We start from the raw sequence: 20,950 nt of genomic DNA on the forward strand, positions 1-20,950 counted from the left end.
TTTTTTTTTTTTTTTTTTTTTGCAATCATTATCCATATGAGCCACTGAATCCATCTCGGTCAACGGACCACGCAAGGAGGCACGGCTGCTGGAAGGGCTTCTTGTTCATTCATTCAATCAATAATTCATTCATTCTCCGGCAGAGTCTAACAACAAGCCCACGTGGTTCCATTCAGCGTTGCGCGGACATCGCTGGGAGATAAGAGCGTCTGATGAGGAAGAACAGAAGGAAGACAAAAAGAAAGAGGATAGGAAGAGCAGCGCGTCTGCTGATATCGCGAGGACGACGTCGGCGACGGTATCACGCGCACGTCTCCGCGGTGTCCGGTGTCGTCTCGCAAGCAAGAAGGCTCGGTGCACTCAGGGGCGCGGCGAAGCAAGATACGCACAGTAGCCCGCAAGCAGAGGCAGGCGCCGCCCGCACCCATGTGAGGTCGCCTGGGCCGCGAAAGAGAGGCGCGTCAGGGACGCGCAGTTCAAACGACAACACGCCGCTGCAGAACTTTCGGAAAGACGCTGCGCAAGCAAGGAGCGAATGGGCGGGAAGCAGAGGCAAAACATCAACACTGAGAGGCACCAGTTGACATCGCGAACGTCAGCTCCGGCGGCACCAACCGAGCAGCGTCTCAGCGGTGGCGAAAAAAGAGCGCTGAAAGCGAAAGCTGCGTTCGCGCTACACGGGCGAATGGCGTCAACTGCTCGGACACAAATGACGGATATAAATAGAAAGGGCTTTCGCCAGAGATTTGCGTTCAGTGCGAAAGCACCTTATACTTATAAGTGCGAAAGCACTTATACTTACACGATTGTCTGAAACTAATAATAATTAACGATTGGTTTATAGGAAAGAGGCACTGTATCTGTCGGACTTTTTCCGTGGACACCTGAACCACGCCTTAAGGGAAAAGAGGAAGGTGGGAGTGAAAGCGGAAAGAGAGAAAAAGGCTCCGGTAGTGGCGGACTACACAGTAATTTCGACCACCTGGGGAGATTAAACGTGCACTTACATCGCAGACCACGCGGACGACTAGGGTTTTGCCTCCATCGAAACGTGGTCGCCGCGGTCGGGTTCAAACCCGGGTACTGCGGCTCGCGATGTTCAGAGCCTAGCAAGAACGTTGGTTGCGCCTCGTTCGCTGCCATAGCAACTATGACGCTAGCCGTTGTAGAGCCGCCGAAGCAGTGAGTGCGACGACGGCAACGCGCAACGAATACCCCTTTGACGAGGATCTCTCCGTATCGCTTCTAAGAGGCCATTTGGTCGTACGGCATCACAAACGGACCTCGACGTCGCGCTCAATTTCCCATATCAAATTTTCGAGCTGTTTTCAGTGGAGCAGTTGGGGTGGTGTCACACCATATCGCTTCTCATTTAACATCTATCTGATAGTCAATTTGGAGGCTAGCCTGCGATAGGGATTGGAACCGACGATCAAATGAACCTCCAATCGAATATCGCGCAATAAAGATGATCAGCCATTTACCAATATCTAGCTGTACCAGTGCCTCAATGGTAAACCAATGAAACCCAAGCCAAACCATGCTAAACAATGTTTTCGAGCGTCTTAATTGGTTCAAGCGGGGTTAAACCCCGGCTAACTTTTTCTGTGTACATTTTTATACATGTACTGTTAATTGTATTTTTGACTATGTGGTTCAATAGTAGCACCGCCAACGTTAAACTGTGAGTTTTATACTTTTAAACATTTTCTTTCTAGGTTCTTAAATTATCGGGATGTGTCAATTAGACCTTATTATTTTGCAATTTTTCTCGATGACAGGCCACTATAGTGTTTTAAATACTGTTTAGCTGCTGTTTAATGTTGTTATTAGCTACTTGGTTGGTTGGTTTGTGTGGTGTAAAGTCCCAAAGCAACTCAGCAACTCAGCTACTACCAAACTATTTAAAGCGGTTTACGGCCTTCGGAATTATAATTGCGCTAAAGATCTCCTGATTTAGTCCTGTCTAGTGACTCCTTTACAAATGAAATATACCATGAACAACAAATTGTTTAATTTGTGCCGTCAGGAATCTCTGTTTTCTGGGTTCTATCAGGCGGGATCGATCCGAATCACCCTATTTCGACGGGCTTAAAAACCCACTGGTAGACCACCTCTGATGAGAATTCGGAGCCAGTACGTTCTCTGATGGTCTAGAAAACCTCCGCTTCGTCACTATACGGCGTAATACAGTCTTAGCAAACGTATTCATTGGCTAAAATAGCGCTTCACAAGACTGCCACTTTCAACGTGAGAAAAATTCGACCACGTTATAGGCAGCCTGCCTGCTGTTGTATCGTGGGTGAAATTCCTTCCTAGACAAGCTAGCTGAGTCCAAATTATTTGGCGTACAGGTTCCACTGCGAGGAATTCTACTGGTACTCCAATTAAATGCGGCGCAAAAAAAAATAATAACTTCCTGCTTTACATGCATCCAGCTGTGCGCTGAGCAAAAAGGCTCGGAGTAGGGGTGGAATTTGTCAGGAATATAAGTTTATGAGATTTCATGCAGCAAAACGAGCATTGAGTTGTTGATAAAGAATGGCAAATAATCGGTTGCCCATGCAAGTTATGCTCTTTCGTATGTTCGACTTCTAACTTATCGCGACCATGAAAGTGGCACATGCGCCCGTGAACTCTTTTTTTTTTTTTTTTTAACATCGTCTCTTTTAGTACTCAACGCCATCTTCATCGTCTGTTATCAAGGGCAAGATAGCCGCTGTCTCCATTCCATCAGTGGTTTGCTCGCTCTAGTGGCGAAACAATTAACAAGGATAACGTTAGTTGGGGATCACCTCTAGGGCAAACGTCTGACGTCGCATACACAGGGTTGTTAAAAGGCGACGCAGACAAGGCAGTGTAAGATATCAAGATTAGCCGTGCGGTCGTCGGCCCCAAGATTAAATTCAGGTGCGGAATAACCCCGGGCTGTTGTATAGTACACCATATTGTTGAGTACACCATTGGTTATAAGCCCGTGGGCTACTGGACCCGCTGTTCGGTCCTGTGCAGCCAGACACGTACTCAAAGCCTCGAAGTGGTAAATATAAGGGATGGCTTAACTTTCGCCCTATCTGCTTCCACTGAGATGTCGACGGTATGAAGAGGGGTACCTGGTTTTCTGGGGAAAAGAAGAGTACAGTAACCTAGCTTCCGGCGGACGTCTCAACCGCCCAGGAGAGGAAGGAAGAAAAGATCGGAGTTTCTCTCGGCGAAAACACCGGCGTCTTTCGCGCGAAGATTCCGCCCTTCAGAGAAACCGGCAAATATCAACCCCGAAACCTTACAACCCTCTTCTGAATGGCCTAAACTCGCTATAAGCCGCGCTTCTGCACAGCGAGAAGGCGACGCCGAGAATGAACTTAAATAAGCACGTTGAAAAGCCACCTGCCCACAACAAGCAGCACTTGCCAGCACCTGCTGACTGCTTCTTCCGGCCTGTAGATAGAGGCTTCCACTCGACCGTAACACACGGCTCATCTCCTCATCCCACCACAACCTCCCGGAAGCGCGACCGATCTCGTTTACAATACCTCCGCTTATATTCATCTTCCAGAAAATGTTTGTAAGCCTTGACAGAGAGAACGTTAAAGTAAACACATAACAATTACCATCGAGGTTAAATCCTACCGGTATAATACAGCTTTCGCGCATCAGGATTCACGAAGATCGTGTCATTCAACTGGTCGCCCATCGCCACCTTCAACTGGTCTCCTGATCTGCCGCGACTCTCTGGAAAGGCCACCAATCACCTTCCCATATACCTCCGCCCAAATTCACATTCAAAAATATTTTTATCGTTTGACTGGAGAGTGAAGTTTGGAGTAAAAACATCACAGTCATATCCTCCAGGTTCAATCCCACCGGTCTCACGGCTTTCGCTCATCAAGACTCACGATCCTCGTGACCCTCATCCTCCGCTTGGATATGATTTGTCTCACCTTCAACTGGCCTACTCGACCGCAACCGTCTCGAAGCGCCACCAATCACATTTATTTACAGTTCCATATTCCAAAAATTGTGTCCTTTAATTGGAGCCTGGCCTTATCTTAGAGTACACCATAGAATAAAGGCATCACGATCATCATCGACGTTAAATCCGACTAGTTTCACAGCTTTCTCTCATCAGCATTCATGATCATCATGTCAGCTATTTTAAAGGTAAGCACCTCTAGTAATCATTTAAAACCGGCTCCTCCTCCTCCTTTCCCCTTTCCTTGTCAAGTTTGGATATCAATGGAATTGAATGACTCTTCGCGTCATGTCGTCTCTGCCTATGCCAGTACTACGTCTTTGTGATAAAGATATGGAAACGAACCCCACACAAAATGAGAACACCCTCGCACGCTCCAGAAAAGGAAAAAGGAAAGTAATATTTAGTCTGAAGAGTGGCCTTCGTCGCGGGACCTTCAGACCTACTGCCTTTTGCTTCGTTTTTTTTTTTTTAATTATTTGAAATGTGGTTGTTTACATTTATTTTTTTCCCTTTCCCTACTCCGGCTACTGACCTCTGTCGAGGGCGAAAGTTTTTTTATGCGGCCGCGTGGGGAAAACGAGTTTACAGACACCTACTACCCGACAACTCGGCCAGATGTCGGCTTCGAGTGTTGCTCAGACTCACTCGGATTTATTTTCATCAGCGCTGTGCGGTAACGTAGATATAGTTGTCTGAGGCTGTATTCCGCGTGGAACTTCTTTCTCTATATTCAGAATCCATACTGTCTAGACTATAGCGAGCGTCGTTGTTTTCTTTTTCATTCGGACAAAAGGGCGACTTCGTCGACGGCTTTCTCCTTCAGCATATCATTTCGGCGACGGCGTAACAAATGCAAGCTTAGCTCCGCTTGAAAACCAGTTGGACCACTTGCTCGACAAGCCTTCGCGTTCACACGGAAAAGGACGAAGAGCACTTCTCCCCGCCCTTGGAGCGCAGTCGGTCACTCGAGCAGACCTTCCATTCCGTCCTCTCCACATGCATTTCATACTCGGCTTGAACCTGCCTCGTGTCCTTGCTCTCGCTCTGAAATATTGCCACGAATTCGTTCTCTAATTCCACACGACCACTGAATGGTGACTGGAGACACACTGAAGCTGGCTTCGACGGGTACATATTACACGTTCAAAATAGCTAACGGGAAACATTTACACGCGCAGAGAAACTCTTAAAAGATAGAAAAGGACGAAAAACTTTTAATGAACCGGTGGCGCCCCTTCCGGCCAGTTTCATAAGCAAAGCACAGTGACGTTAAGATAAGTTCTTCTAACAGAATCGAAAATTAATTTTGGTTCCGAATATAGAAACAAGCTCTGGAATGGAACCGCTAGCTTTGTTTTGCTACATAAGCAATTCGAAAACAAAACGACGATAACTAACACGCACATACAAAAAAGAGATTAATGAACAGACGACCCTCGAGGTCATTGCCTGCGTCAGAAATTAGAACAAGAATGAATGAATGAATGAAGTAGCTCACAAGAATTCCGAATCCAAGCTCCTGACCAAAGAAATCCTCTCGTGGGGGCGAAGAAGCGTTGTACCAAGTCAGGCGAGGCAGAGCTGTCGAATTTTACTAAAATCAATAACCAAACATGAATTCCTGTGTATCCGGAACGTCATCCCAATCAGTTTCATCTTTCCATAACCTGATTACTGCGACGTTGAAAGAAGAAGCGAATCCAACCTGATGTCGACAAAGCAGCCGCCTCGCAGCACTCCTTCCGTCTATAGTGCTTCGACCGTCCTCATGCAAGCACACGCGCCAAGAAAAAGGTTCCTTACCTCTGTGTACTGATGAGCAACGCACGGGGTGTAAGCTGGCTCTTTCTTGATCTGGAACCTTTGCATTGATAGGTTTACTATTTTGGCCGGTTTCCCCGGCTCCGTTAGTCGACGATCACCTTCCCGCATATTGGCTAGACGCGTCTCACCGGGACCTTGTCGCCCGTGCACTGCTTCGGCAAGACGGGCGACGGTCTCTTTTTCTCGGGCGAGCGGAGGCCGGCGAGTTGATTGCCGGGTAATTACAGTGGGCTTCGCTGTGGTAAGCCTTGCGACGCTCTCTCCTCATGGCAATCCACCTTATCAGTCGCTTCACGGCGCGGAACCAAGCGTTTAGTAGGCAGTGCACGGAATGCCCTGTTCAGCTGTTGAAGCGTTCCCTTACCCACACCCACACACCTCGGAACATTTTGAACGGCTCCCGACCGGTTCTCCGGGAGTCATTATACTTGCGAAGCACGTCCGAACTAAAGCAGGCGCGGGGGGACCTCTTGTTTCCGCGCTCCACCTTTTCTTCGTCTCATTCAAAAGCAGTGAATAATCTCAAAAGCGAGAGCGTGCTCTTATCGCTCGCCATGCTGCAGCCCCGACGTTTGATAGCGCCTGTCTAGCCTGCCTCGCGAGAGATTAGCCAGGAGCATGAGTATCGCCATCTTTTTCTCTTACCGATAGGCCCGAGTCCTGGAACTATGCTGTAAATTTGTCTGGTGTGTAGCAGAAACGTTATATTGCACACTGGAAAGTTATTCTCGCTTCAATTTAAGAATAAAGTTTCTGTTGCATTGTTCAATTATATTAACGTCCAGATTAAAGGTAATGTCAATGTGTCTTATGTGTTAAGTGTGTGAATTGTTATAATGTCCAAATACCACTATAAAACAACACTCCATGTATATTTCACGCGTAATGTCATAACCAGGTTTTTAGTCGTCCATGCATGAACGACGTTCTCAAAGTAACATAATTGCTACTTAGATTGTGCCTAGCAGTGATCCTATATATAGCGCAAGTTACCATTTAAGACCTTTATAACACAAACTTTATCATTTCTGACACATTCTATTTAACTGTGTATATCAAAATAAAATCATATAACTCTTCCAAGGCATGATGATACGCGACTTGCCATTGTCGCGCTTTATTCAGAACCGTATTGTAGCCTTCTTTCACTCTTTATACTTGCGAAGATCTGACTGAAGCTATACCTCTCACAAAAACCGGATCTCTTCCTGCAAGGTTATACGGTAGTTTAACCTAACCATATTGATCTGTTTTATAGCTTTACTGAAGTTAGCAAGTTATTACTGCAATATTTTCTTGTAACCCTTCAGAAACTGAAACAAAATATTATCGTTCCGCAACGTTTTTGTGTTGCGTGACTCTTTTTGCCATTTCTTGTTCATGCAGGATACGAGACTGGAAAAGAACGCGTATGTCCTGTGTCGCGTAGTATACCAGTCTAGGCGCCCATTACAATCGCGAAAAAGATCTCTGGAGCTAACTCCCAGGGCGCCCAGTCTATTCTTGCTGGGCAGCACTTCTCCCATAGCTTTCCGTTTTCTGAGGTGCATATCAGCTTACCTCCGCAGCCAGTCCCTCACCACCACACGAACTCTAGAGCCGCGCTCTACAAACAGACCCACAACCTGTTCTGTGGTCCTTCTGTATCGAACAGACGATCTCCCGCACACCTCGGAATGTTGTGCTCCTATCTTGACACCCTAAGAGTCGTTACACTAGCGAAGCCCTTCCTATACAGCCGACGAAGACGCGGGAAACGCCTTGTCTCCGTTCTCCTTTCCTCGCCACAGCCGCAATGCATAGTCTCGAGCGCGACGCGGTGCCTTCTTATCACTGCCGTATTACAGTCCCTTGTTTTGACTGCGTGGGCCTTGTTTGTGTCTCATGCTATGGGAGCAAGAGAGCAGAGGCTTCGTGGTTACTGTGTTCTCCATCTCCCTGTTTTTCCTTCCCTTCAGAGGAGGGCCTGCAAATAGTTCTCGTTGCTATTTAATACTGAAAAACAATACACATTCTGTAACCCAGCACTGAGCACGGTCGATCTATGATAACTCTAAGAACAATTCAATTAATCCTTGAATTTCCCGCCTTTCACCATTGCCCGAAGCGACGCCCCGTTCTGCGTTCGCTTTCCGTTATTGGCTCAAACGCAAGATGTGGCTTCAGCCAATGGGTAAAGTGTGGAAAGTTAAAAAAAAAACAGTTCTTATCGATTCGGGAAAGAATCGTTCATTGTACGATCCTTCAATTCCAGGGCGCCGTGTATGCATTTACTTTTTTTTTTTTCCTCGCATTATTCATCGCGTCAATGCTCATTTGCTATGCACTCCAGTCTATAGAACCAAAATGTGGCCTCTTCTAAGCAGCGACATTTAGTGCCTTTATACCGTTGACTAATGAGCCATGATGGACGCGCCTGCTGCTGGACGAAGGCCACCGGTATGAAGCGCCGCAGGATACCGATACTCGGGCTGCTCGCGTTTGGCAAGGGTGCTTTTCCCATTGCGTTGGTGCTTGGTGTTTCATGAATTAAACCATTCTTATTCTTTATGTGCAACCATGCTTGGAATTCGCAATCTTCATTACGTGAGGCATATTTCTAAGACGACTGCATATTTGCAAAGCTGCAGAGTTACAGGAGAAAAAAATTAGAAGTGTTCAACGCTGCTGAACTGAACATTGAGCGAAAGCAATAGCTGCGGGTGACCGAGCATTCTTCTTCTTCTTCTTCCCCAGCCCACACATAAAGCCCCGCTTTAACCATGCCGTATGAATTTGCCTTAGTGGCCTAAAGGGGCAACGAAATGCCAAGGTCCTGGTAGGCTGATGCTAACATGAGCGTCCCACGTGAAACGAGAGACCCAAGTTAGCAGTTCCTGCCAGCCCACATATAAAGCCCCTCTTTAACCAAGCCGTATGAACGTGCCTTATTGGGCTCTAGGAGTAACGTGAATGTCAGGGTCCTGGCAAGCTGATTCTGACATAAGCGTCCCATGTGAAACGAGAGACCCAAACCCGAGTTGGCAGTTCCTGCCAGCCCACATATAAAGCCCCTCTTTAACCAAGCCGTTAGGTTAAGTGGAGAGATGTGGGAGAGGCCTTCGCCCTGCAGTGGGTAAAGTCAGGCTGATGATGATGATGATAATGATGATAACCAAGCCGTATAAACGTGCCTTATTGGGCTCTAGGAGTAACGTGAATGTCAGGGTCCTGGGAGGCTGATTCTGACATAAGCGTCTCATGTGAAACGAGAGACCCAAGTTGGCAGCTCCTGCCAGCTTGGGTCATCTACGGGGTCGTCTAAAGGTCAAAGGTCAATGGTGGTCACCGCCGTTCCACGCTGACTACTCAAACTGCGAGCAGTATTGCTTTCGGAATAAAACGTTTCATTTGTTACAGCGAATGGTTTTGGGCACGTGTAGGCATAAGAAGCTTCCATAGATGGCGCTAGCTACACTGGCGACGCAGCCACGCTAGGCTGCCACCATAAACTCTCTTCGAGCGACTAGTCAAGCGGCCGCGAACGATTGGGAGAGCAGCATCTCCTCTATTTTTGTTTTCAATGCCAGCCGGATACAGCGCAGCCAGTGGATCAAGGCCTTCTCCTACGCTCCTTTCCTGCTCTCCCTCATTGGATTGCGTTCGCGTCTGCTTTCAGGCAGTGGGAAAGAGCACTGTTCGCGTGGCGCCATATCGCGTGAAGTGTGCGAACTCACTCCGACTCCTAGGGATGCGAATCTCGGAAAAAAAAAAAAAAAAAAGAAAAAAAGAAAGTTTTTTTCTGTTTTTTGTTTTCGGCGCAGTGTACAAAACTGATCAAAATTTCCGCGAAAAAATGTTCCGAAATCAAGCTTAGGCTACCCGCAGTGTAGAACATGGAGTCTGTCGAGGTCGCGTGCGGCTCAGGTGACGCCGGTCCCTGAACGCCACGCAACGCGGTGCATCCGGTGCTTAGCGGAGCGGCCTGACGAATCCGGGCGAGCGTAGAAAAAAAAAGACTCCGCGTTAATTTCGCTTCGCTCGGGTTGCTCGGAATACATGACCCGCACAAAACACGTGAATTAGCTGCACGCAGCAAGCACGGTTCACTGGTGGGGCTACCAGCACTGAGTCGAAACGCGGATTGGTGAGACGAATATCAACTCCAACGTAAGCGAAGCGTCGTAGTCTGGGTTACCTGTGTGGTTTCTCATGTTTCAGTGTCTTTTATTGTTGTGTTTTGACTTTCTGTCGTACATATACGCATAACTGTTGTAAAGGTTGTCATTAAATAGCGTGTGGAAGCGTATTCTCTATACTGGCAATTTCCGAGTGTGGGTGCACTTCCCAGTCGGGGAAACCGTTGGCGGGAAATGGGGACCCGAAATCTGTACGTACGCGTGCTGCAACAGCAGCTAGGCTTTTCCCATGGCCAATCGCATTTCTAGGCACATTGCTCAGTGTGTGGAATACCCAGGACAGGAAGTGACCCGATGAAGCCGTTTTCACAGGCCGCAGTTGTCTTGTGTGCTGTGTCATATTTCTTGTCATGTTTCTTGTGTCATGTTTGTGTCATGTTTCATATTTCTGTGTTCTTGTGTCATGTTTCTGTGTCATGTTTGTGTGCTAGTAATGGATGCGGCCGCTGTGCCAAACTGACTGCTGCGGGCCAGTGAAGCTGCTAACGGGCAGCTTTTTCTTGCAGCTCACCTCCATCTTTAAATTTCTAGTTGGAAAATAAACTGATTTGATTTTCACTAACTGGCCAAAGCAACCAAGAAACATTTTTATTTATCATAAAAATAACATTCGAATTCCAATCAAGGCAGCTATGTTAGTTGATGTGTCATCATTAAATTACAAACAGCTACGACAGCATCATTATACGCTGGTGGATTCATTGGCGGGGGGCGACCACTTGGCCGGGCAATGTAAGCGTTGCGGGTGCGTGCCGGCGTTTGTTGCCACGTGTGGGCTTGGTAGGGGAGGCACTACGTTAGGCCGTGAGATATGCGAGGCCTGTCACATTAGCAGGGAAAGTGATAACTGTGTCAGCACGCCTTCACTTGCCTTATGCAAAATTAAAAAAAAAAAAAAGTACCTCAGGAACAGTTTACCACATTATGTTTAGTTTTTACTTGTATTGTTATGACCCAATGTGCGCATGCGCCATCGAAGTTTAATTATGTACCTTTCTGTCGCAATAAAACCTCAGTTGATATTTGACGCTCGTCCTTTCTTATTCTATGTCTGTGTCCTATTTGCATACGCGCTACTCTTTTTATCTAATCGAGTTCCAAACTACGCCTATTATATAACATTGTAAAGTGGACGTGGGAAAAAATCGATTCTTTTTTATGCAGCAAAATCTCGTGTTCCTACGAAACAGCAGCCGCAGAAGCGACATTTCAACACTTCGTGTTCAAACTGCCGTTCAGAATAACACGCATATTTACAAAGAACTGGTTACTGCACGCTTTCGCGGTGTTTATTTCTATAGCGCCTTGGAGGTTAAACCGATCTTTAAAGCCCTGCATTACTTCGTAAAAAGGCAGAAAGCATTTCACGCCTGTTATATACATTAGGAGAAATGTGGCTCCTGACATTTCGCATTAAACTTTTGTCATGCGTACAAAAAAAAAAAATGTTTTCCATTTTTTTTTTCAAAATCTCAGAAAAGGTAACATGAGAAAAAAAAAACTTTTTTTTTTTCGGCCATTTAAAATTACGAACATTTTGCATCTTCAGCAGCGAGATGCGGTGACATCATTCATAACAGCCGCTCTATCTAGATATCTACTTCGCTTCAGGTAAAGGAACCCACGTCAAGGTAAAGGAACCCACGTCACGTTTTATTGAACCCACGGGTCGCGGGTCGGAGTGGCAAGCTGCAGACGCGCCACCCCTCTAGCCTTCCATTCACTGCCCGCAACGTTTGTCGTTAAGTGTAGTTGTGCATTGGTAGCAAAGCTTAGTAGCAACGTACTAAACACTGAACATGAAATCACATGACACACATCATCACAATAGAGTATTTAGAAATGTTGGAAGGGTGTTGGCATAGAAATCGAGTGGATCCTTGAACAGGACCTTATTGAACTTGTTCTGAGGGGGAAAACGCATTATGTGCAGGAAGCGGCTGCTACGAAAAGAATATAGTACTGAATTTGTTCGAAATAACAAAATATATCTCTGAACAAAAATGTGAGTCTTAATACGACAACTGAACTGAATTGAAGTAAGTGCCCATCACTAAATGTTTTCAAGCTTGCTTTGGGTGAAATATAGTCTCTCTTTTTTTTTTTTTAATTCTAATGAGAAAGCTGTTGTTTTGAATAAATAAGAGGTGACATGTGATTTTTATTAACGCATGCACTAAGCTTTTTTTTTTTTTTTTTGGTTACATATTTGTAGCTTTAGACTTTCTGTGTAGCCAGATAAGACTGTCGCGAATATAAGGTATTTCGTTTTCAGTGTTTGTTATTGCGTTTTACGCTGTGTATCTGAGTACAAAGCACCAAATCATTCATATTCCCCAGGAATGGCGCTGTTTCCTCCGTGTACAGATTGTGCGCAGTCCTAAAGTCGGTCAGGTGGAAGAAAGCACCTTGTGTTTGGGATCCTTCAGTTTCTTGTTCCAGGAAACTAAATACAAAACTTTAACTTTAGACCTTAGTTCTGGTAACGAATGTGAAATAGCGTGTACGACAAAATCAAATACGAATCATGGCTCTGCAAATATTAAAAACATCAATTCGGAACGCGTATGGCGGTAGAGCAGACATGTGGGGCGGCTTGTATTTTAACACGAGTACACTTGAGAGGTATGGGAGCCAAAAATGTCCGCTGTGTGTCTGAAGCCTCTGCCAATTTCAACCGTTGACACAAAGAGGAGCCACCTGCCATGAATGAGAAGTGGCCGAATATGGAGAGGAAGACGCATATAAGAAGACGTTAACCGACAGAGTGAATTGTTGGCTAAATTATTTTACTGCCTTCGGATTGTTCGATGAAGTCAACATATCAAACACGAACGGTGATTTCGCTCACTTGTGATTGGTCAGCGGGCACAGCAGGACATCGCGGGCCATGTCCCATTGTTACTAACTGCTGTTCTTTTCACCGCTATGACGTTGGTGTTACAAGTGTCTCTAGAGGCAAGGAAAAGTGCCGAAAGTTCAACACGTTGACGTCATCAGGCCATATTATAAACCTCATTCCGTTCAAATGACCTGATAAAGGGGGAAATGTGTCCGCACTGCTGCAGGCAAATATCAGAGCACCATAATGGAGACACACAGCCTCCTTTCCGCGCGCTTTACTTTTGGCAGCAGATGAGAGGCTCGCAGTGCAAACCACGTATTATTTGTTATCATCCGAAGCAACAGTTGAGTGCCTGCCGCAAGTATCGACGTCCGTGACCGCGAAACAAATTGTCGCCAGTATATCTAGATAGGGGCACATGTTACGTAGAGGGTCTTCACACCTTTTATTATTATCGCCAATACGCTTCCGCGACGCAACACCGCGTGTACAATGCTTATTTACACCGCTCATTTTCAGAACTTTGAACGGGCGCTGAAGATAGCAAGATCAAGTATTTTGGTGCTAATAAAATTCGATAACTAAGCTTTTTGCGGCATTGCTGGTAGCTCTTTGGCAGCGAAACTCCATTTCCTGCAGAGAAGGATGGAGTCGGGTTTTTTTGACGGCACGATGATTTAAATTCGAAACTTTGGTAAGAAAGTCAAGTGCATCACCGGTTCAGGGATCGCGCGCTGCTTGGAGCAAGCTGTGAGGTCTAAATCCTGAGACCCATAATTTTAATCACTTGAAATCACCGCGATTTGGCGATGGAAGTGGTCTATATATCTTTCATGCTTTTCTCATTGCATTGATGTACCACTATTGAATCACGCTTGGCAACGCCTCCACTATTCCTATGTGTGCCAGTTCAAACTGCCGAGGATCCGAATTGAATAAATGACCTTCAACGAGAGGAGGCTCGCTGAAGGCTTAGTTAGCGAGGTATGTGAAAAGCAAAAGGGAGGCACAAACGAAGCAGAGCCGAAAGGGAGTGATTTTTCATTTTGCACCCGCCCAGATGTCCGTGAGTGGACGGCGGTAACGGAAAAAGCAGACCTTTCGCACGTGCGCAACAACAGCTGGAGAGGACCGAGCAGCGCTCGCTAACCGCATTCCACAAGCGCTTGAAAGGCGTTTCAGCTTTCAAGGCAAAGCTTTGCGTGCCGCATTTCAGCTGTGCGGTCACGGCTACGGTAAATCGAAACCTACCTCCGTCCTGAACGTTCAATCGGGAGAGCTTGACTATTGAAAATCAGGGCTCAGTTTGCGTAGTCGAATTCCTAACCATCACTCCGTATTTCACTGAAAATTCGCTGGAGGTATTTCTTGACGCGCTGGTGTATAAAGACTACCAGTGAATCCCTGGGAGGAGGGTGGGGGGGCTAAAAAGATAGGCACTGTATGTATCGAGGATGAGGACTTGTCGACTCTAGTTCGAGTATTTGGGAAAGCTAGTCAAATATACCACTTACGCGGACAAGCGTATTTGTCCCTTCCGAATATTTTTGTCTAGTTTTTGATCTAGCCTGTCCTCTGTTTAAGACTCATCAGCATCGGCATCTACGTGCAAACTTGTTAAAGGCTTTAGAACAACAGTGCCGGCAAGAAGTTTTACCATGCCGCTAAAGACCTGTGATTAGTAAGAGACATCGATCTCTCAAAGTTCACTAGGGCGAACCGTTGCTCGAGAAGAAATCCAGTCATAGTCTGCGCGGCTATAACAACTGTGAGGACTGCACCTGAGCTGTATGACCGTTCGTCGTCGTCGGCTCTCCCCAGGGCCGCAGCTGCACGGGAGGTTCCTGTCCGCCGTTCTCCGCTGTGGTTCGCGAAGACGTCGGTGGCATGGCGTCCCGATGGCTGCCTGTACTCCTCCGGTTGAAGCTGAGAGTGAGTCGCTTGCCGAAAAACTTCATTCGCGAGGATTCCCAGTGGGCATATCAGTGAGCTATAGGAACAGAGGCGTCTTCGGGCGGTCGCAACGGTGGTGTTGGTGTCCTAGAGAGGGTTCGTGCTCTCGGTCTTCGCTCTCCGGTGGTCGGACGCACTCTGCGTGTTTTCTCGCCCCCACTACGTGCCTAAAGGCGCGCCTTTGTGCCGGCGTGCAAGCGTGGATTGTAGTGGCGAGGAGGAAAGGCGTGTTGAAGAGACGATGACCGCGGCTGGGAGACGCGCGATATACGGTTACTAGCGCACTCGTGTCGGCGGCCCGGGCAAGGAGAACCAGAGTCGTGCCTAAGGCTTCTACCACCAGCGTGGCGCGGGCCACCCGGGTCTGGCTCGGATTTCAAAGTTATCTGCCTGTGAAGGCCGCTTGTGCCCCACAGGAGTCAGTCAGACAGACGCCCCCGCCTCAGCGTCTGTAAGCTGAGACGCGTCGGAGAAGGGATGTCGGAAGATTTGGGGGAGGAGGTACCGGCGAGTGTGTATTGAGAGAAGACACAGGTCCCCCCCTCCCTCCCCGACCCCACAGACGGACAGATTGATGATATGAGTTTGTTGGCCCCCTCTGCGCACTATTGCCACACCTACGAATCTATATGGCTATCTTAACAAAGATATATAGTCATTTAAACAAACAAAAATTAAAGCGCTGCGAAAGAGATCAAGGGGGATTCTGGCTACTCCATTTCAGAGATGTATACGGACCAGACGTAAATGGGGAAGGGAAGAAGGAGCGCTCGCTAGAAGGAAAGAGAAGGAAAAGAGGGAAGACAGCTGAGCTTAATGAAAGACGTGTCAGAGACGCCCTAGTAGATACGCTTCGCATAGCGGAATAAAAATGAATATCTGCAATGTACACATCACAATGTACGCAAGCCCATGTGGCCATTCAGAGAAAGTCGCATACAAATATATGCACGAGAATGCATGTGTAATGTGTAGGCACACAATCACGCGTGTACGAACTGACAAACGCACACAGGAATACGCACGATGCATTCTTGTAAATGAATGAAACATAGTTGCGGAAAGAGGGACGGTCTATGCCTCGCCTGTCAGCGCGGTCGCTGGTGTTCTTCAAACAGGCGCCTTATCAGAATCACGAGACCCAAGAAATGCTCGCGTATGGAAGGCAGTAGCGTTTGCCGATGCGCGCGGTCTCAAAGGAGTCTTGTGTCGACAGCATCCAGTGCTGATAGGTGGACAAATTGGGCCAGGTCATCGAAAGCGTTATTGTTGTTAGCATAATGCTTCTGTGCGAACTCGACAGCCGCGGTGACACGCGAACAGCAGGTTGCTCAACCAAGGCCGGACTGAATGCAGCGGCGCGCGCTGTGCCTCGAGACCGGCAGTGGCTCAACTAAGGGTCAACATTGTATGAAGTGACACTGCGCGAACGACACTGAATACGCGTGCATTATTTCAACGATACATCGATGAGAGGATCTCGAGAAGGTTGTGAAACCAGTGGGCGCCGTAATGGGCTAGATGGGAAAAATGTCGGAAGGGCAGTGAAGGTAGCTTGATTATTAATTTTGACCAACGTGATGCCACCTGCCTAGTTGGCATGACCCGTTTATAATACCGCTGTAAACTCAGTATAAGAGTTGAATTGTGGGGGTCTACCAGAGCGCATAAAATGAATGGAGAGCTTTTTCGGGAGGTGCTGAGACCAGATGGAGCACTGATGTTAGGGAATTCTCGAGCGTAGAAAGGTCGCGGGTCACACGACATGTGTAATCGGAGAACACTGGTGGACTTCTTTGCATTTAGCGGCGCTCATTCGGATGATTGATGGCGATCGTGACGTCAGAGAAATGGCATATACCAAGTAGCTTCGGTGAACAGCATATGTAGCAATCTGCGGCAATACTTCAGTGGCCCGCAAGTTGGCTTGAGTACAAGCATATGACATTCTGAAGCGTCGACTTGAATCAGGAAGTAGGAATGCATTATTACGATAGCATTTCGATGATGTTTCTATGTTGTTTTTTGTTTTGTTTTTTCAATGTATTCCAAAACTTGTTAAATATCAGTGAAGTGCCTAGTGAGAACAAAAATCAACCAAACCAAGTACACATCATCGCTAAATGGATTTAGTGTAGACATGTGGCTTCCCATAGAGCACGTGATGCAAGACATCCGTTTTCCAAGGCCCATACCAGAAAGAGTGAGGGTGAAAGGCGATAACAAAACACAATTATTTACGCGAATAAATTACATGAATCTCAACTCTGCCTTTCTGGGGCACCTTTTAATTGTGCGCCAACTTGGGGATACATTTTAGGGCGCAGTTTCTGTACTCGTTGATGGGAAACGTAAAACTTCTATAGAAAACAAATAAGCTGTGTTTTTCAAACTAATTGTCAGACAACTGGGGAATATTTTACGAAACCTTTTAAGAGCATGTTCGCAAAACTTCTCTAATCTCTCATTGCGTAGCAAAATTTTGCTTTTCTACATTCTCCTGTGGCAGTCAGGAGTGGTCACACTTGCATACAGAATAAATGGGGCCGATTCTGTTCACCAAATTTATAGCAGAAAAGAAGCCTGCCGGGAAAAGATCGGCGCATATGTTGATTTTTAGAGTGCAATTAAAGAAATACGTTCAAGAACTCCTTTCCAGAGCATCCAAAATTTCTGAGTAATAAATGAGTACACAATGCAGTAGTTTATACGCAAAGGGGTGCGTTAAACTATCGTAATAATACCGATGATTAGGCAACGGGAAAATTATACGAAGAGACTTGGTTTTTTGTTAGATTTTCTGCTTGACGCTACTAAACAGTGAAGAGTGTGGTCAAAGTGTTCTGAGCCGAGGCCGAGGTTTTTATATGTAAACGCTGCATACATTTGGGGGATATTTACATTAGTATTATCTGGTCTATTTTTACAATGCGAAGACAGCACGCTGGAGTTGCAAAAAACGACGAGCAGGCTTCAGAAGAGCGTAAGCAGGCACATTTAGCTGAGTATGCACAAATGTGCACAAAAAGTAATAACAAAAGAAACAAGCCATGCAGCACACGCGCAATCCCGACCTTGTTGAGGCTCAGATGTTTGAACACGACTCTTGAAAGACCCAGCGTACAGTGAAAACAAAACCAAAATTGGCGCGGTACAACATAACAAGAAAAAAAGAATAAAATACTAACAAAAGTTGACGATAAAAAGCTCTGATGTTTGAACACGACTCTTGGAAGACCCAGCCTACAGTGAAAACAAAACCAAAGTTGGCGCGGTACAACATAACAAGAAAAAAATAATAAAATACTAACAAAAGTTGACGATGAAAAGGCGTGTGGGGAAGGATTTAGCTAGGAAAAATTAAAAAAAAAAAAAAAGATAGGAACACGCTTAAGCTTCTATAGCGATTTTAACATTGCTTTTTCATTTCGCCAGAGAAGGGCACACAGTTCGGCCTAGTATTAGCCGACACTTAGAGAGAGCGGCGGTTGCAACTGAGGTACATATCTATTCGAATCTCTGTCGCAAGCCAACCTCCACTTTCTCTTGCAGATGGGTGCTAAATGGAAAGCGAAATGGTATGACGTCTCACTGAACGCTGCACAGAGAACGGTTGCGTCATAATTTTATACGAAATCGCGTGCATATTTTTTTGCGACATGTTTCTCTCAAACCTAAGGCACGTTCCGCCGCGGTCGCAGTGATTAAGATGCCTGAATACTGTGCCGAAGTAGCCGGGTTTCAAACCGACCTCCGGCGGCTGTTTATTGCGCCGTGCGTTGGTTTCGGCTGATACTTTACATAAATACTAGTTTGACGGAAACAACGTAGCTAGCCTTTTGGGAGATCTGCAACTTATGCATTGACACTTTTTCTCTAAAGTGAATAATTAAAAACTAGCTAATTTTTTTATTACCTAATTAAGTTTAGTGAACGAAAAAATTGCCCGAGATTAGCATAGGCGACTCTAAACAACGTTTGATTGATTTGAATGTCCTATCACTCACCGTATTCCTCAAAGCCTTGGTTACATTTAGCTGGGACGCCCGGTATATATATTTCATTATAAGGGCGCATTAGGGCAATCGTCTTCAAATATAGAATATCAATAATTTTATCTCATAACCGACAAACGAAAAATTATAAAAATTAAGGGCTGTATTAAAGATCACTGCACAGCACAAGGAAAAAAAAAATTATAGGATAGGAAAAAGTTACACCGTCACTTGTGTTTCTTTGTGAAATGGCAAGAAATGGCTCATTTATTCCATTTTTTATTTTTCATTTTAAGATAGCATAACCTTTTTGAACAAGCAGAAAACGAGTGCATAAGCAATGACAAGGCTTTCGCTATTACCTACGATAAAATGTAGCTTAATTCAGCGAATATTGCACCACATTTCTGACGTCTACTCCAAACGGGAAGCCTTAAGCAATCCTCAAGAATAAAAACATGCGGTTGGTTTCATATTTATTTTTTCTGTAGTTATGAATAATGTGACGCCTTTTAATTCCTGACATTTATAAAGGACAGATCATTATATCTAAAAGATTCAAAAAAAAAATTTAACATGCTGTGTTGTTGTTTTTATTTTAATTCTAATCAAAGCTGTCCATTTCCTGATATTTTTGAATTGTCGAATTTGATGTGCAAAAAGAACAGACACTTCTAGGGCTACAAATTATACTAAAATAAAGACCAAGGCCTAAATAATAGAGACAAACAGTGGCAACAGCTTATTCCATCGTGCCAGAATATAGAACTGAATTCTGATTATTTTCAGTACCAGCGCCCAGCTTTATATATTCTTTTGTAATCTTAAGCAATATAATGCAACGCTTTTAAATCCTTTATATTTCAGAGGCACTGAGAGTTGTTTAGAAATATTTTATAAATATCGAAAGGGCTTTTTTTTTTTTTATTGAAGTCAGTTTTCAATTTTGGCTGTGTTTGAAATGCTGCCGAATTTGAGGCGTTGTGTAAAAAACACCTAAGCCTCAAAGTTTGCCCGAAATCAAGAACATAACCAGCTTAACAAATACAAAAAGTTTTAGCAACAACAACTTAATGCTTTGTGCCATAATGTAGCATTAAAACGTTTTTTGCCGCTCGCCGTTCCTGGATAAATGTTTGCGATTTTTTTTTTACTAAAACAACTGCTGGAACAAAAATGTTTTCAATTGTTCAACTAAAAGTAGAAGTTGGATACCATGTTGTGTAAAATATATGCATGACAAAATTGTAGCGCCCAAGCAGCAGGGCTCCAAACTTTTACCTTTTTGAAATTGCAAAAACAGCAGTTTCTGCCTCGACTGATATGCGATATTTTTTTTTTTTTTCGGAAAATGCAATACGGCGTATCTCGCAAACGTAAGGCTTATTCCTTTTTGTTGAATAAGGAATAAATAAAAACAATATATCCTACGAGGCAGGGAGTTTCTTCTTGAATATATTTTTAATGTCTTCTAAAACCATTATTTTTAGAAATTCTTGAAAGTTTTCGCTGAAGCCCCTGGCCTATATCACCCATTTGCTTTTCAATGCCCGCCATGGTACTTAATGATTATGGTGTACGGCTATCGAACCTAGAGGCGCGGTACCGAATCCGTGCATCGACCGCAGTTTCGAAGGATTCAAAACATGCAACGCAACCATACTCTGTGCGATCTTAGCACATAATACATGGAAACTAAAACATTCTTCAAAGTCTTCGACCAAATTTGTCATTATCATCATTAGCCTGACTATACCCATTGCCGAGTGAAGGCCTCTCCCATATTTCTCCAATTAACCCGGTTCTGTGCTAGCTGCATCCACTTGACCCCTGTGAACTTCTTAACCTCATCCGCACACCCAACTTTCTGCCGCCCCCTGCTACGCTCTCCTTCCCTTGGAATCCAGTTTATTACCCTAAACGACGATCGGTTATCCGCTCTTTGCACTACATGTCCAGCCCATGCCCATTTCTTCTTGATTTCCACTAGAATGTCAGTAACTTGAGTCATTAACTTGGGTTATTGAGTTGTTAAGTAAATTGCGTCGACCAAATTAAGTGATTCAAATGCACGGCAGGTAAAGCTCTCAAAGTTTTGGTTTGCTGGCATTTTAAATAGGAACGAAGCAACCGAACTAAGCCGCCATAGTATTGAGACTTCTTCTCAAGGCGACCGAGG

At 45.3% G+C, this 20,950-nt stretch overlaps 1 protein-coding gene across 2 annotated transcripts in view; it reads right to left on the bottom strand.

Annotated features, from left to right (window-relative positions):
* The window catches only part of LOC146172743 (uncharacterized), a 79,890-nt gene that overhangs the window by 33,963 nt on the left and 24,977 nt on the right, over positions 1–20,950 (bottom strand). Inside the window, exon 1 of one of the 2 annotated variants that reach the window (XM_084584563.1) lies at positions 5,780–5,962. The exons of the other annotated variant lie outside the window; for it this stretch is intronic. Coding sequence (XP_084440689.1) covers positions 5,780–5,908 — 129 coding nt within the window. The 5' untranslated portion in view covers positions 5,909–5,962. Of the gene's footprint in view, positions 1–5,779; positions 5,963–20,950 lie in introns of those variants that run through there. 2 annotated transcript variants of the gene reach the window in all.

This window comes from Amblyomma maculatum, chromosome 11 (genome assembly GCF_055883805.1).
Source record: "Amblyomma maculatum isolate TAMU_Amacu chromosome 11, ASM5588380v1, whole genome shotgun sequence".
NCBI classification, from domain to species: Eukaryota; Metazoa; Arthropoda; class Arachnida; order Ixodida; family Ixodidae; genus Amblyomma; species Amblyomma maculatum.